General features: G+C 44.1%; 1 protein-coding gene across 3 annotated transcripts in view; it reads right to left on the bottom strand.

Moving 5' to 3' along the window:
* Nucleotides 1-1,884: 1,884 nt before the first annotated feature.
* Nucleotides 1,885-16,748, bottom strand: part of Mcm3ap (minichromosome maintenance complex component 3 associated protein) — a 43,228-nt gene continuing 28,364 nt past the window's right edge. For all 3 annotated transcript variants that reach the window (XM_076867207.2, XM_076867208.2, XM_076867205.2), the window contains exons 21-29: nucleotides 16,408-16,564; nucleotides 11,739-11,997; nucleotides 11,440-11,537; nucleotides 9,895-10,285; nucleotides 8,739-8,996; nucleotides 8,153-8,282; nucleotides 6,266-6,472; nucleotides 3,200-3,350; nucleotides 1,885-2,187 (exon numbers count right to left, since the gene is read on the bottom strand). In XM_076867207.2, the coding sequence (XP_076723322.2) occupies nucleotides 2,029-2,187; nucleotides 3,200-3,350; nucleotides 6,266-6,472; nucleotides 8,153-8,282; nucleotides 8,739-8,996; nucleotides 9,895-10,285; nucleotides 11,440-11,537; nucleotides 11,739-11,997; nucleotides 16,408-16,564 (1,810 nt within the window). In that variant the 3' untranslated portion in view covers nucleotides 1,885-2,028. The remainder of the gene's footprint in view (nucleotides 2,188-3,199; nucleotides 3,351-6,265; nucleotides 6,473-8,152; nucleotides 8,283-8,738; nucleotides 8,997-9,894; nucleotides 10,286-11,439; nucleotides 11,538-11,738; nucleotides 11,998-16,407; nucleotides 16,565-16,748) is intronic.

Genomic DNA, 16,748 nt, shown 5'->3' with positions numbered 1-16,748 from the left:
GGCGTGGCTAAGGGATCCAGTGGGCGGGGCGAGGACGGTGGGGGCAGTGGGCGGGGCCAGCTCTTCCGGTACCTTCAGTCGCGGCGTCGGCGGGGCGACCAGGAGGCTTGTGAGGAGGGTCCACGGGGTCTGGGAGACAGGAATTTGGGAACGACCTCAGATTCCGAGAGCCTCGGGGGTGGCGGCGGGCAGTGTAATCACAGTGTAATCACTGTGGCCTGAGGTGAGTGCGGGAACGTGGGGCTGGAACCCTGGGTCAAGGGGGATGGAGCTCGGAGATGGTGGGGCGGGAGATGAGGGGCCGGGTGATGAGGAGGGGGCGGGAGATGAGGGGGGCAGGAGCCCGGGGTCGAGAGGGCGGGAGATGAGGGGCTGGGAGATGAGGAGGGGGCGGGAGATGAGGAGGGGGCGGGAGATGAGGGAGGGCGGGAGCCCGGGGTCGAGAGGGCGGGAGATGAGGGGCTGGGAGATGAGGAGGGGGCGGGAGATGAGGGGCTGGGAGCCCTGGGGTCGAGAGGGCCGGAAACCGGAAATGGGGGGCGGGAGCCCAGGGGTCGGGTGGACGGGTTCGGGGGACCTCTGGGGTGGGCCGGAAGTTGGGCACCCCGGCCTCCAGCAGGACCAGCTGCCCCGCCCGCCCACATCCCGGGAGGGGGCCCGAGGTGCAGAGAGCAGGAACCTGGTCTCCCACCTGGAGCCCTGCACCAGGTGAGCGCAGGTCTCCATTAGAGAAGAGTCGTGTTGTCTTAGTGGACTGAACTTAGGAGGAAAAAATATCATTCTCTCTAATATATTAAAAAGAAAAATGTAAAACAGTCTGAGAATTCACAGGGCTCCTTTGCTAGGGAGCTATAAGCAGTCAGTGTTGGTGCCCACACCTTACCAGGCTCACGGGTTCTGTGAGCTGAACAGAGCCCAGGGCTTTGGCCTGGACCACTGGGTGTGTAGTAACAGGGAAGGTTTGGTTGGAAATCTCCACGTAAACTGGGGACATGTCATGATATGTTTATTAGACATTAAAGAGGAAATGTCCAGTAGGCTGGCATTCAAGTAGAGAGGAATTTGGTAGTCATCTGTTTCCATCATTTGAAATCGCAAGATTAGACTAACCAGGAAATCAGAACTTCAGTAATCCCTGCGGCACCAACCTTTTCATGTCCAGGGGGTGAGAGTCAGGGAAGCCCGGTGAAGACTAGATCTGTGCTGAGGATTTGGAGGAATGTTAAACGAGGACTGGGAATTGATGATTGGATGTGGCAAAACAATTTACTGGTGATTGACATGGGGAGAAATGACTAATGGCAGAATTTTTCTAAATTCTGATTAATTATGGAGTCTGAAAAGAGGCATTGACTTCCATTTCTTGCCCAAACACACATTTACAAGACAAAGACAAAACCCACTTCCACATGGAACCATCTAAGAGCACAGAAAAATTAGTCACTTCCCTGTCTAATGTCCTCTAACAACTGATTCCCAAGCACTCAGAATATGGTCTGACCCTGCCTACCTGTTCCTTTCACATGGCCACACAACCAAACTGGTGCCTCTAGGCTTTCTTCATGTCCTCTCAAGTAAACTCTCCCATCTGTCCCAGCTTCCAGTCCAGGAATACCTATCAATGTACATTGTCAAGAGTCCTGTGTATATACACATACCTCTGTTAGCTCTCATGTGAGTTGGGTGCTCCTGACAGGCAGGGCTCCTATGCCTTACCCATCCCTACATAGCTGATGGCTGGTACATCAGGGTTTGTGACTTTGCGGTGAGAATTTTCTTGTTACACATGGAAATATAAGCTGCAAACAACTTCGACATATGCAGGTGGGTGGGTGACAGTCTGAGATCAGGAAACATAAGAATTATTTCATTCTGCAAACTGTGTAGGATCTTATTAGAGATTCAATTCAGATAGTTTATTTTCATGATTAATCACATTTTCAACAGTACATCAAGCATCTAAGAATAACATAATTTCAAGTAAAAGCAGAAACTCTTCTGGATATAACTGCTCTCCACTTAGGCTACTCAAATGTCCACCATGTCCAGTAGTGCAGAGAGATGGAGCTCAGAGGCAACTTCTTCTTCCCTTGAACTTCGGATCAGCCTTTCCAGGTGCTTCAACCGTTCTGTCAGAGATGTACCTGTTGCCTCTGACTGCTGCAGTTGCTCCTCTGTCCTTGCATTCTATTAGTATAAAAAAGCAGCTCAGGTTAATGTCATCTGGAGCCCACCACCACCACCACCTTGGCTTACATGCTTCTAGCCTCTTCCAATACATTCATGGAGCCAGTATCTTCTGGAAATACACTGTTTCCCTTTGTATTCTACATGAACAATTTCCAGTGCCATTCATTTTAAATAAGATATCCTCAAGGGTTGTGACAAAACATTCACCATATGAAGGTATTGTAACTTGCTTAATCAAACTCTCATCCTTGGACAGTTTGTTTCTACTTTTATGCAGCATAGTCAGCACTATAGCGAACATTTTTATACAGTAATTTTTATAAATATTTGGCAGGTTTTTTTTAACGGCAGAATTAGTAAATCAAAAGGTATGAATATTTTTTAAAGTATTTCCCAATCTGATAAATAGAAACAGTATGTCATTTTGTTTTTAGCCCGTTAAGGGCTTTCAAAAGCCTCTTCAGGAATACACTTTTCACCATCTAACAGCACAGATCTGTGGCCTGAACTCTTGTTTCTTTAACCACTGAGAAAAGGAGGGTGAAACAGAACCACCCTTGGTTTTAAAGCCACTAGGATCTGGCTTTGAAAAGTAACTCTGCCCCTAACCAGCTGAACACTCTGGGATGGCTTCTCTGAGCATGCCTTTTTCATTCACTAACGTCCCCAAGGAGAATTAATCCTGGAAGCAAGTCTAAGTGATGCCAAGATTTAGACAGCATATGATCCAAAAACAGAATCTTCTGTTGTCACCTTTTTCATCGGTGCCCTTACTGCACAAGGGTTATAGGTTTTCTTCAGTTCTTAGGTATGTTTCAGTCCCATTCATTCATTTCACAAGCAGATACTCAATTGGTTGGGTCTCTATAACATCAGTTTTTCAAAAGTCTAAGATAGTAATTTATTGGCTTTCATAATATCACATGATGAATCAAGATACTACTTTGTTTTCCAGCACCACTCTTGTCTCTAATTCTTATAGTGTGAATGCCAAATGCACTCTTCTCACCTGTGAACTGGTTGTTGTAGGTATTTTTGCCACAGGTTCAATAGTCTGAGGAAGAGACACTAGTGTCTGAGGAAGGTAGAGGGGAAGAGAAGTTGTATCTGTCACTGTTCTCAAATCTTGAGACAACCACTGCTGAAGCTGATCTTCAAACCTGAAACAATATGTGTTCAGAAACACCTAAGCACTAAGAAGCACAAAGTTAACTATCATTTTCCTTCTATGTATACCTCACATTTTTTTGTTTTCAGCGGACACAACATCTTTGTTGGTATATGGTGCTGAGGATCGAACCCGGGCCACATGCATGCCAGGCGAGCGCACTACTGCTTGAGCAACATCCCCAGCCCTACCTCACATTTTTTAAAACCTATCACTGAGTTACATCCCTGGCCTTTTTATTTTGGGGTCTCTCTGAGTTGCCCAAACTTGCAATCTTCCTGCTTCAGTCTTCCAAGTTGATGGGATTAGTGGCATGTGTGACCATGTCCAGCTCTCATGTCTTGATAGATTTCAAAATGTACAAATTGCTGCTTATAATTTAAAACTAACTCAAAATAATATCCCAATAGCATCTAACACACTCACACTCCACTGCTGTCTATCTCCATACACTGGTCTTTTTAAGAAAAACAATCTGAAGCTGGGCATGGTGGCAGCATTTGTCCCAGCTACTTAGGAGGCTGAGGCAGGAGGATCACTTGGGCTCAGAATCTGAGGCCACACTAGGCAACATAGTGAGACTGTGTCTCATATAAAATACATATACATGGGTCTGGAGCTGCAGCTCAGTGGTAGAGCACACTTACATAATTATATATATATCTAGGTAAACTCACTTTTAGCAATAATGGTGAACTCCTTCACGCTTTCCAACACATTTATCAAGCACCCACCAAATGCAAAGCACCTTTCTAACTACCAGGGATGCAGCACTGAAACAAAACAGATAAGGCCCCAACCCGAACCTGTCTTTAGTGACAGACAAGGAACAAAGCAAACAGTCTGATAAAGAAAGATAAAGCAGAGCCATGGAAACAAGGAGGGCAGGGATAAGCAAGGGAAGCCCAACATAAAAGCAGATGCTTGAGCAGAGACCTGGAATGTGCATGGCTGGGAGTGGCTGGGGAATGAGGCGAGGAAAAGCAAACCCAGAAGTCAAGAAAGAAGATGGGGCACCCTTGTAAGGAATCTGCCTTTACTTCCAGGTGAAAGAGGAAGCCACTGAAAGGTTGTGAGCAAAGGAGTGACATGACCTCCACACCTGAAAGGTGCCCACTGTGTCAGTTGCTGCTAGGTTACGGCCTACTGTAATAATCCACAAGGAAAGTGACATCATTTTAGGCCAGATGATAGCCATAGAAGTCACACCAAATAGTCTAATTCTGAGTATACTTTCATTAGAGCCAACAGGATTTGAAGATGATCAGGACATAGGGGCGTGATTCTGAGCATCTAGAAGGACTGTATTGCCATCACACAAAAGACCACCGAAGGAGGGGTGGTTGGGGGAAAATTGGATATGGAATATGTTAACTTTGCAATGCCTGACATCCAATAGATGTCTAAAGATGACTGCAAGAAATAATAGGAAGCCAGGAACATGCCTTATGCGTGTAAGCCCAACAACTTGGGAGGCTGAGACAGGAGGATCACAAGTTTGAGGCCAGCCTGGGAAACTTAGCAGGACCTTCCCCCACAACACACCCCGTCTCAAAAAATAGATAAAAAGGGCTGGAGATGTAGCTCACCAGTAGAGCACACCAGGTTTTAATCCCCAGAACCACAAAGAAGCAATAGGACATTCAAGTCTGGAATTCAGAGTTTGAGGGAAATTTGGAGTTGTTAGAATATTGGAGTTATCTAAAAATCCATGAGTGCATAAAATCACAGAGGAGTGGGTTCAGATGATCCAGATATTAGGTCTGGAGTTGGGCCTGAGAATCAGTTGAGAGGTGAGGATTAGCCAGCACTTAAATCCTGGGGAGGGGACTAGGGGCATCCTAGCAGCAAGGAACAAAGGTGTGGACAGCCGACAGGGCTGGTGGTTCGTGGCCACATTCAACCTCTGCAGGCTGACTGGAAAGAGGAATGCAGAGGTGAGAATCAAAGAATTTCTGAGTTTTAGAGACATTTTAGTGTTAAGGGAATATAAACATGAGGTGGTGATTAAGGGAATGGGGACAAGGAGGAGCAATGCCAACAGGTTTTCATGTTTGCACACTGACTGGTACATCCTAGCAGACAATGACACAGGAGAGGGACACCTACTTGAGTGCCCTTAAGCTGTGGAAGATGAGATCCAAGGGGAAGGCTGACTTTGGCTACCAGCTGAATGATTCCTCCCCATCTAGGGGACATGGAATGGGCTGGTCAGAGAGAGGCTCCTAGACATGGTTGCTCAAGACAGTGGAGGCAGGAGCATGACCTATATAAAGTCCCTTCTAACTAGTTTTCTTTCTTAGTAAAACTATAAACAAGGCCACCAAGTGAAAACTCAAGGGGGAGTGGGGGGCAGTGAGGGATACAAAGGTCCAGCACCAGCTCCTACTCATTCAGAGTGGAATAAGCCAGAGAAGTCTCAGACTCAAGGGCAGACAGCCACTGTTTAGCACTCGCCATCTTTTGGGTAGATTCAGCCACACGTATTTCCTACAAAGAATCTGAAGCTAACTTTCAATAACAATTAGTGGAATCAATTTCAAATAACATAACCATTAAAAACATAATCACTGGGCTGGGATTGTGTCTCAGAGAGAGAGCTCTTGCCTGGCATTCATGAGGCACTGGGTTTGATCCTCAGCACCACATAAAAAACAAAGGTATTGTGTCCACCTATAACTAGAAAATAAATCAAAAAACAAAACATAATCACCTAGGGCACTGCCTGTCTTCCAAGAGGTTATACTTTACAAATGTTTGACTCACTTTCTTTTTCAAACAGAATTATATCACTAAACCTTCTGGTCTTTTTGCCCTAGCTGTCTATTCAAATGAGCAACTACTCTGTCTCCCCTTGCATGAAGTGAACTAAACAGCACACGTGAATCAGAAGGGAACAGGCCTCACCTCTTATTCTCCTCCTTCTCCATTAATAGACTACTGGACAGACACTGCGCCAGGAGCTCCTGGGCAGAAGCTCCTCGCATCAGATCCTCTGCACTGAGACTCCGCTCCTCTGGGTCACACTCTTCATTCCTCTTCCCTTTATGGTGCACGTGAAGTAACGGAGTAGGAAAATTGCTTGCAGAATAATGAAAAGACTTTATCCCCAAACTGTAAGTACATGTTTTGAAATGCTTATGGTCAGGAAAGTGGGAGAAAGGACTCCTACAGCACTGCGAAGCATGTGGACAAGTCACACACATGCACCAACCCTAAGCAGTCATAAGCCTCAGACCTCCTTGACGGATCAAGCCTGGGTCAGTCCTGTATCTGCCTCTAGAATTTCCTCAATTCAGGGAATGGGGCTCAGAGAGAAGGTAGCCCCCTGACTGCTGGGTGATCTTCACGCACAGCAGGATCAAGAGACATTGTAGCTCCTGGAATCTTCTGCTCTCATGGGGCAGCTGGGCTCTTAGAGCTTCTCCACTTTGGGTCTTGCTTCCCATCCCAGGGCTCTATACAGATTCTCTATTTTGCCCTGCTTTGGCCTATATTGCCCCTGTTCTTACACTTTACATCTAGATCTTGGATCCATCTGGAAGAATGTCTGTGAATGGTTGGAGAGGGGTTCTAATGGTTCTTTCTAAAGAGATGGCAATGTCTGCCCTTTCACAACTAATCTGACTTGGCACTGCAGTCCTGTCACATACAGTTCTATTTCTGGACTTTCCATTCTGGTCTGTAATACACCAGCATTACCATCTGGTTTTAAGTATGGTAGCTTTACCATATATTTTGATATTAGACTAAGCAGACCTTCTTTCTTAGTCTATTTTATTATCCTGAAGAATTTTAGAATTAATTTGTCACTCTCAGTGGGAAATACTATTGGCCTTTGATTAGCAATGCCCTAACTTTATGATTGGCACTGGCACCTTTATAACATTGCATATTTTTAATGTCCAAAGCTAGTCTGTGCCTCATTTATTCAGGGTTCCTTTGCACATTCAAGCCTCTGAACACTCCCCTGCTGGGGTTAGGGCATTGCCTGTCAATTCATGATGACATGGGTTTGTGCTGTTGTGAGAATTTTTTTACGTTGTCAGTCATCTATCTGAACTCTGGACAGTCCTAAGGGATCAGCTGTGTGTTATCATAGACTGATAGGCAACACTGTCTGGAAATTACAGTTCTCCTTTGATAATTTTTGCCCATCTATCCCATGTCACTACAGTAGTCAGGATCCAAGACAATAGGCAGCAGCAGTGACAACATGAACAACAAATACTGTTTGTTTTGCTGTTTTCTGTTTTTTCTTTTTTTCCTTTCCTTTTTGGTAGTTTAATGGATTTTTTTTTTTTAACTGAAACTTCATAATAACATCAAGAATAAGTGTAAGTTTTAATAAATATATTTCAACAACTAATAAAATGATCTCTTATTTTCATATTGTAGCAAAAGACTACATTAATAGATTTCTACTGTTGATATTGTTTATCTTGTGAGAAAGGCCACTTGGGAATTTTTTTAGATGTTATAAGACTGCATATACCAACACTTTACTTGGTATTTTTAAGCCAGTTTTGTGGGACAAGGTACCAATCTTCTCATTTGCACTCTCCCAACTGGATATGACTTCAGGGTCAGGCTCATCTGATAAATTAAGTGAGATGCCTCTGACTTTGTTTTAGAACAGTTCTGTGACAACAGAATGATCTGTGCTTTAAGGATTATCAAAACTGACCCACGATGGGCGAGATTCAGTGTGCCAAATGCCAATTTCCACAGTGTACTTTTGGATAACAATATGATTTAGGACAGCAACAGAAACACAATGAACATGGAACTCACCGTCCTTGACTCAGCTGTAGCTCCTTCTGTGTCTGCACTCTGGCTTGTTCCCATGACAAAGGAACATCATAGTTTTTCAAATGGTTTTTAAAAAAATATACACATATCTGACCATCTTCACTCAATGCCTCTGAGAAAACAATACAAAAATAGATTAAAAACATTATCAAAAGAGCAACAGGTCGCCACTTGGCATTTGCTCAGACTTACTGATTTAAGGACAGCCTTCTGACTAATACTACTTCCATGCTTTGGTCATTTAACACTCCAAGTGTACATGAGCCACTCAAGGTCCAGACAGCTCATGTCCAGACTGTGGCAGCACCAATAACAACTCTCAGAGCTACAGATCTCCTCTAATTAAAATCAACTTAGGAGGCCTGTTTCAGGCAGGGAAATCCAGGTCTCCTGGAACCTTCTTAGTTCTTCCCAATGTTTACACGTCACCTGGAAGTCACTGGACTTAGAGGGAAGTCCTAAGGAAATGGAGACTGGGGAAAAGAAGCAACATCAAAGAAATACAATCCTTTGCTAAAACGGAACCAGGAAAGTCTCATGAGGACCTACAGCGCCAAGCTCCAACTACCTGAGATGACAGGAAGCCTGGGGGGCATCCAATCCCTCAGCTTGTGGTTGATGCACAAGGCAATAATGTCATCCCAAGGAATCTCCTCGACAGAGGGTCCTGCCCCCAGGTCCATTGAGGGGCTCTTGTTCTTCCACCTGCGGTATGTTCTGCGGAGTAGGTTCTCCACCTGTGACTGGAGGACGGGCTGCGTCTGGCGTGAGCTGGGGATCTGGGAGGTATACTGGACAACCATGGAGCATACAGGAAGCCAGGGTGCTGAAGAGAAAGTGCCTCATGAATCACAGGTTTGACCAAAGTATAGGTGAAAATATACATGAAAATGTTAAGACTATCTCCGTTAGGTAACAGCAACTGTATAGTTGGTAGTCTGCTTTCAAATATATACACAGCAGAACCACAGCTGTTGAGGGAAAGAAGAGCTTGCTCCCAAGGCCCACCCCAGATATTCTTGACAACATGGATCTACGGCTACCCGGGAATCATATTTATAACAAGCAGCCAGGAAAATCTTGGGTAGGTGGTCCTGGTTTCCCCTGGGGACACCACCTAGCTGAGGACACAGAGGGCTTCCACTGAGTGGTTCACTTCCCTTCAGGTTTCTTGAATGATGAGAATTTGGAAGGGTACTGAGGCCCAAAGTGAGTATGCATGCTGAGGCCCCACACTCTGCCAGATAAGTAGCCATCAGGCTCATTACCTAACACCAGCATTCATGTGTGAAGAAGCAACCCCTGCCATGCTAGGCTTGAGCCAACTGAGGTGACCTACGGATGCTCCATCACAATGGCCCAAAGGCCTGACCCAGGAACAGTAGGCATAGGCAGGATTCAAAGGAACATGGACATAAATCAGAACTGATGTCATGGTCCCAGCAGAGCCAACAGCTCAAGGACAACTTCTGTTCCGATAACTGGGACCTAAGAGGAAGGACAGCCAGGGGCTAGTGCTGGGAAAAGGTCAAGCATCCCCACTCCATAAAAATCCCTGGCTCCTTAAACCAATGAACGCAAAGACAGGTGCAGGTGGATGCACAGTTGAGGTGGACTGCAGACCTCACGCTGAACCCAGTACATGCGGGATGGTCACATCAAGAAGAAAACATGAGGCTCTGCTACAGCCAGCCCTCCACTTCTCTCTCAGTATAAACACATACCTGCTGCAGGTGGAAGGTCCATCTGTGGGAGCTGGAACCCAAGCACAGCCTGCTTCAGCCAAGCCAGGTGCTCTGGGGAGTTCCAGTGAAGGTGAGGAAGCAGCTGGCTACCTCCTGCCTCAGCAAATTCAGTGACAGGCCATGACAAGTCACATAGCTGCTCAGAGGACACCACAGAGGCCAGGAACTGCAGCACACTGTTAAAGAGCTCAATGATGGCACTGGGCTCCTGTGAGGCCAGGCCACCCAGACGTCTCTCTCTTCTGTCATGGAAAAACCGACCACTAAATTCATGGCCAATCCCATCCTCAATGTACTGAATAAGAGTCTGGCAACAAAGGTCAAGAATGTGGGGGCAGCGAGAGACCAGCCATTGCACTGCCTGAGAAACCTAAAAAGCAAAGACAGTTGGGAAAGATATGGTTAAATAATTCACAATGGTTTTCAAAAACAGTTTTCTGAAATGATTTGGTACTTTACTCATAACTGATTGAGGTAGATGCCACCATAGTACCAGGCTTTAACCACAGGTAGTAGGAAGGGCCTATAAGGTTCTTCTGTGATTGAGTGGCTGTCCAGGGCCCTGGAGACACACCCAGCAACAGCACAAGAGTGTGTCCCCACCAGTACCATCCAGCTAAGGAGTGGGGCCTGCAGGAACTCCCTGTAACGGCCCAGGGCCCCAGGAAACCATCCCTGCACATCCTCTTTACCACACACAAAAATGGAAGGCATATCTCTTGGCCAAAGAACTAACAGCTTCATTACATGCCAGGATGCCTTCACACCTACAGTTATCTTCCTTTCTAAAGTTATTTTTATTCTTAGTACTTCTTTCTCCAGGTGCAATTAGTCAGCTGTCATCTCACATAACATGTCTTTACATATTTCATGGACAACCACTCTAGAAAAATAACACTGGTATCTGATGTTGCCATATAAGGCATAAATGGTCATATTTTAAATTCATAAAAACAATACTAAGCTACTTAGAAGATGAAGGCAGCAGGATCACAAGTTTGAGGCCAGCCTCAGCAACTTAGCAAGACCTGGATTCAAAATAAAAAATAAAAAGAACTGTGATAAAGTGTCCATAAGATCTATCCTAACATGGAGAGGGTGGGGGTGAAATTTATATGAACAATTTGATTTGCTGTAGATAGCAGAATATGGGCAAATTTTATCTTTTATTTTGAATCCTGCTTATATCTTTAGAAAATTATGTAGATTAAAATATATATTAATATATATAAAACTTCAGATAGATCAGAAGGGAAACCAAAAAAATTATCTTGATGGACCTTTAAAGATGATGAAACCTAGATGGGAGCAGTGGCAAATGCGTGTACATCTCAGTAACTCGGGAAGCTGAGGCTGGAAGATCACAAATTCAAGACCAGACTCAGCAACTTAGGATGTTTAAAAACTTAGTGAGACCCTGTCTCAGAATAAAAAATAAAAGGAATGGGGATAGAGCTCAGTGGTAGAGCGCCCCTGGATTCCATCTCTAGTACCGCCAAAAAAAAAAAAAAAACAAACCCTTACCTTCATGGTGCCTTGTAAATCATTAATAGAATTAGGAATCTCAGTAACAGTGTAATCTGAAATCAGCTTAGCTGAAACCAAGTCCTGTAGCATCAGACCTTTAAGATAAACAGATGACAGTCATATGTCTGCACTTGCTTGCACACCTGACACCTCACAGTGCTGACCCCACCCTACCCAGCAGTGGAGAGATGCAGTGGGTCTCCAGTCTCAGTAGTTCCTAACACCACTGCTTACACCCATGGCTCCACTTATTTATTAAGCCATGCCAGTTCATAAAAGAGACTTCCTTCACAAACCATCCTCCACTTCCTTCCTGACATCATCCCTTCCGGAGCTGGGCACAAGGACCACCAGTGGAAGTGCAGGCTGAAAGGGTTTGGCCTGCAGGAGCTGCTTGAGCTGCAACAAGGCCGATAGCCAGTACACATCCTCCTCTGCCACGTCGTCACTCTTCACTTTGGGGGCAAGCAGCAGCATGAGCCCACTGGCTCCCAAGAGGTCCTTCTGGGTCTCCACAGCATCAAGGGCACCGTCACTGAGGGTACCACAGGCCACCTGCAACAGCATCCAGACCATCATGATGGATGCTCCAGGGAACAAGTTAGTGGTGTATGGTCTGCCCCAGAGCAACTGCAGCCTAAGATCCCCAAGCACCAAACATTCACTATGCTCTGGACAGGCTAGGCCAGCCTTCCTTCATGAGACCATGAATTAAGTGTGAAAAACATCCAGGTCAATAGATAATTTAACCTCTAGTAAGAGCTATTTGACTATATTTCTATAATCTTTTTTGGTACTGGGGATTGAACTCGGGCACTCGACTTGATCACTGAGTTACACCCACCAGCCCTGTTTTACTTAGAGACAAGATCTTACTGAGTTGCTTAGCACCTCGCTTTTACTAAGGCTGGCTCTGGACTTGTAATTCTCCTGCCTCAGCCTCCCAAGCCACCACTGTGCACAGTTCACATTTCTATAATCTTAATGAACCTTAAACAGGTATAAAACAGTTAAGTTCATGATGCAGAAAATGGGAAAGGCAAGCCAGCAACAAACAAGGGATTCTAATGCTTTTCTAGAGAGCAATAATGAGATGGGTCAGAGAAACAGAGGGAGCTAGCTTCATAAAAGGCTGCTGGGGGCACTGGCCATCCCTAACCCCACCCTGAGATCACCAGAAACTACCCAGGAAGAGTGGGATAAGTCCTTTCTAAAGAAACTAAATAGCCCACAGAACAGGTATTCAGCTCCAGACAGTTGGGGATCCCCCTAAAAAAGGTTGGTTTGCTAAACTTCTTGCCAACCTTTATGGTCTCACTCAGGTATAGCTGGACAGTCTCAGCTAAGGTATTAGAGGAGTTTCCAGCACAAAAGAGATCCAGGGGAAACAGATGGTACACAGAACATATGCAAATGTAGATCTAAAAATCCCTGTCTTCCTCAAAGATGTAATCAATGCATCCCCAAATAGAAATGAGATGCTATAAGGAAATCTTCCAGAACACATCATACCAAAAATAAGAAAAAGGATAAGAGGAACATATGATCAGTTGATGAGGTCCAACATCTATCAAATAGGGGCTTCAGAGTGAAATGAAAATAGAGAAGGAAAGTAGGTGACATAGGGGCACAAAAACTGTCCCAAAAATGAAATGAGTCTCCAGCCCTGGGTGTGCTGGTGCATGCCTGTAATCCAGGCAACTTGGGAGGCTAACGCAGGGGAATCACTAGTTTGAGGCTAGCCTTGGCAACTTAGTGACACTCTTGTCTCAAAATAACGATTTTTAAAAAGAAAGGATCTTGGGCTGGGATTGTGGCTCAGTGGTAGAGTGCTCGCCTACCATGCATGAGGCACTGGGTTTGATCCTCAGCACCACATAAATGTAAAAATAAAGATATTGTGTTCACCTAAAACTAAAAAATAAATACTTAAAAAAAAAAAGAAAAGAAAGGATCTGGGTATGTAGCTCAGTGACAAAGCACCCCTGGATTCAATCCCTAGTACAAGAGAAAAGAGTAAAGGAAAAGAGAGTTCTCTGACATCTCAATAGCAATCATAAATGCTAGGTGACAACAGAGCAAAATTGATAGAAAAATAATTTTCTATAATTTTAAAAACCTTGATAAACTAAGAAACAAATGTAAGGATAAAACAAATATGTTTTCAGAAAGGAAAGGACTTGGAAAATCCCCCTTCTATGCATCCTTCCTTTGAAGCAGCTGGAAAACATACCATCAAACGACGACTAAACCAAGAGAAACTACTACTGCTGCTGCTAATGATGATATAAGCAAGGTCCTGGTATCGCCCAGGAAATGTTTTAAGAACTCTGCACGTACAAACTCATTTCACCTCAAGGGCCTGATGAGCATCATGCCACATAGCAGGTGCACTGCGTAACATGGCTTATTTTAACTTCTATGACTAAAATAGATAATATCAGTCAGAGAATAAAACAGATGTATCAATCAGAGTATCCCTACATAAGTGGCACAGAGATGCTAAGGAGCTTTCTCAAGGTCACAAAACTAGCAGGTGGAAGAACAGAGACAGATGCTCACAAGGATGGCTCAAAGATGCATGCTATTTGTATAGAGGTCCCAGTAACAGCCGTGCCCTGGTAGAAGCTATCAGCCCAGGGTAGAACAAGAGGATGGCACTTTCTCAGAGGGAGGGCTCCAAGGAAAGAAGAGACATGGATATATCAGGCCAAGTGACAGAACATGTGGAGAACTCTACTGAGATATATATAGTCTACACAATAACAATTAAAAAGATACAGAGAATCTATGTAAGTGAGGAAAGAAGGCATCTATTAAAGAAAAAAAAGATGTCATAGAAGAACACTTCTGGTTCAGAGACATCAAAATGGGACCCCACTTGCTGAAGGGATAACAAAAGGGATGGTATAGCTATTCTGGGAAGATGATGGGACCCTGATATAAAAGGTCTCTCCTCACCTGGGTTGGTGTGTAACACCAAGTTGGCTCCCACATCCCACCTCCTAGTACCTATACCTTGCAGAGTCCTCTGCCCTGAATATAGGGTGGGCCCAATGACTCCCTTCCAACAGAGAGAATCTAACACAATGGGTATCACTTCTATAACTAGGTCATGAAGAGACTTGACTTCCATTTTGGCCACCCTGTCTTCCTCACTCACTGCCATGTGGTGAGTTCCCTCATGGAGAAGCCATGGCATGCAGTGGAGAAAGTCTCTGTCCACAGCCTCCAAGGAAATGCAGCTTTTAGACAAGCTTTCTGATGAGACCATAAAACAAGCCAACATCTTGATTTCCATCTTGTGAGAGGTCCTGAGTCATAGGACCCAGCTAAACTGTATTTGGATACTTGACCCATAGAAACCATAAGATAATAATATTTGTTATTCTGAGCCAGTCCTGAAGGAGAGAGAGAAAACAGACTGGACTCATTGTGAGCATTCCTCCAGACACTGAGCCCAGCTAGTCCTCAGGAGACTCTAGTACTGCAACTAAGACTGTCACATTATAGAACAAGTGAGGTCAAGTGCCATGCCTAGACTCAGAGCTGGTCAGGGTAGTGGCCACTGACACCAAGTCTGTTCAACATTGAAGTCAACATTTTCAAAGGACACATCTGGTTTCATTTTCAAATATGTATGCTGAAACCTAAAACTAATTTATGTAGGTTTAAATCTATTGAAGTTCTCATTAAACCAAACTTCCCAGAGAACCAATCAGTTCAGTACATAAAATGCCTACAAAGAACAAAAATGAAACTTTGTAATAGAAAACCTAGGCCAACTTCAGTATTCTCAAAGAGGTCTGTGACAGCTAAGCTCACTGCTTGCTGTAGTTTTCATCTGCAGTGTCCCCCAAGGCCCACGTGTTAAAGGCTTGAACCCCAGCTTGGTGCTATAGGGAGGTAGTGAACCTGTAAGAGGTGATGGCCTAGTGGAAGGTCTTCAGATCACTGAATGCATTCCTTTGAAGGGGACAGAACCCAGCCCCTTCCTCTCTCCCTATCTTTTGCTTCCCAGCCAAGTGTTCCCACATGATGGGAACTGTCTCACCACAGGCCCAAAGCAATAGGGCTAACTCATCATGAACTCAAATCTCTAAATTGTAAACCAAAATAAATAAACCTTTTCTTTTAATAAGCTGATTATCTCAGGTATTTGATATAGTAACAGAAAGCTATTCAATGTATTCACCTACTAGATTCCAGCCTGGAGGCTCTCGCCAAATATGGTCACGGGTTATCATCAAGACATGAGGAAGGCCACGCATGGTGGTGCACGCCTGCAACCTCAGCCACTCAGGAGGTGGAGGCAGGGAGATGACAAGTTTGAAGCTAGCCTGGATAATTTAGAGAGACCCTGTCTCAAAAAAAAAAAAGAGCTAGGGATGTAGCTCAGTGTAGAGTGCCCCTAGTCCATCCATAGTACCACCAAAAACAAAATAAAAGACACAAGAAAAGACAGAACCAACACTTGCTTCTCAGCCTCACAGTCTTTCAAAAACACTTTAAAGAATAAATACTGGGCTAGGGTTGTGGCTCAGTGGTAGAGTGCTTGCCTAGCATGCATGATGCACTGGGTTCAATCCCCAGAACCACAAAAAAAACTAAGAGGCTAGGGTTGTGGCTTAGCAGTAGAGTGCTCACTTCACACATGCGAGACCCTGGGTTCGATCCTCAGCACAACATGAAAAAAAAGAAAGAAATAGATAAAATAAAGGTACTGTGTCCAATTACAACTAAAAAAATATTTTAAAACTAAATAAACAAACATATTGTGTCCAACTATAAAACATTTTTTAAAAAGAATAAGTAGCACTTTATAACTAAAAATATTTTTTAAAAATACTACTAAAAATATTTTAAAAAAAGAATAACTAGCACTTATATAATTCTAGTGAAGCCTGAGAGTGAGTGAAAATTAAAAAAACATGGAGATAGATTCACAAAGTGAATATTGCTCACCTTTATACACACATTGACAGAAACTGTCTGATCCCCTTTGCTGCTGAGTGCATTAAATATTGTGAGTGTCTGGATATCACCAGCATTATTAGAACACATGTCACCAACTGAACCATCATCTCCCATGAACTTGGCTTTTAGCCAATTTGCTAGAATTCTGTAGATTAAAAAATAATAATAATAACAACACTTAAAGAAGAATCTGATTCTAACTTTGAACTATAAATATTTTCAAGAAAAGAAGACATACCATACAGACCCTAGGGCCACAGACACCAACTCTTATTGTGAGGTTGACATGGACCAAACAGGGTGTCATTTAAAACAGAGCTAGGGAGGCT

Source organism: Callospermophilus lateralis, chromosome 10 (genome assembly GCF_048772815.1).
Source record: "Callospermophilus lateralis isolate mCalLat2 chromosome 10, mCalLat2.hap1, whole genome shotgun sequence".
In the NCBI taxonomy this organism is placed as follows: Eukaryota; Metazoa; Chordata; class Mammalia; order Rodentia; family Sciuridae; genus Callospermophilus; species Callospermophilus lateralis.
This window is presented reverse-complemented; position numbering and strand designations above follow the sequence as displayed.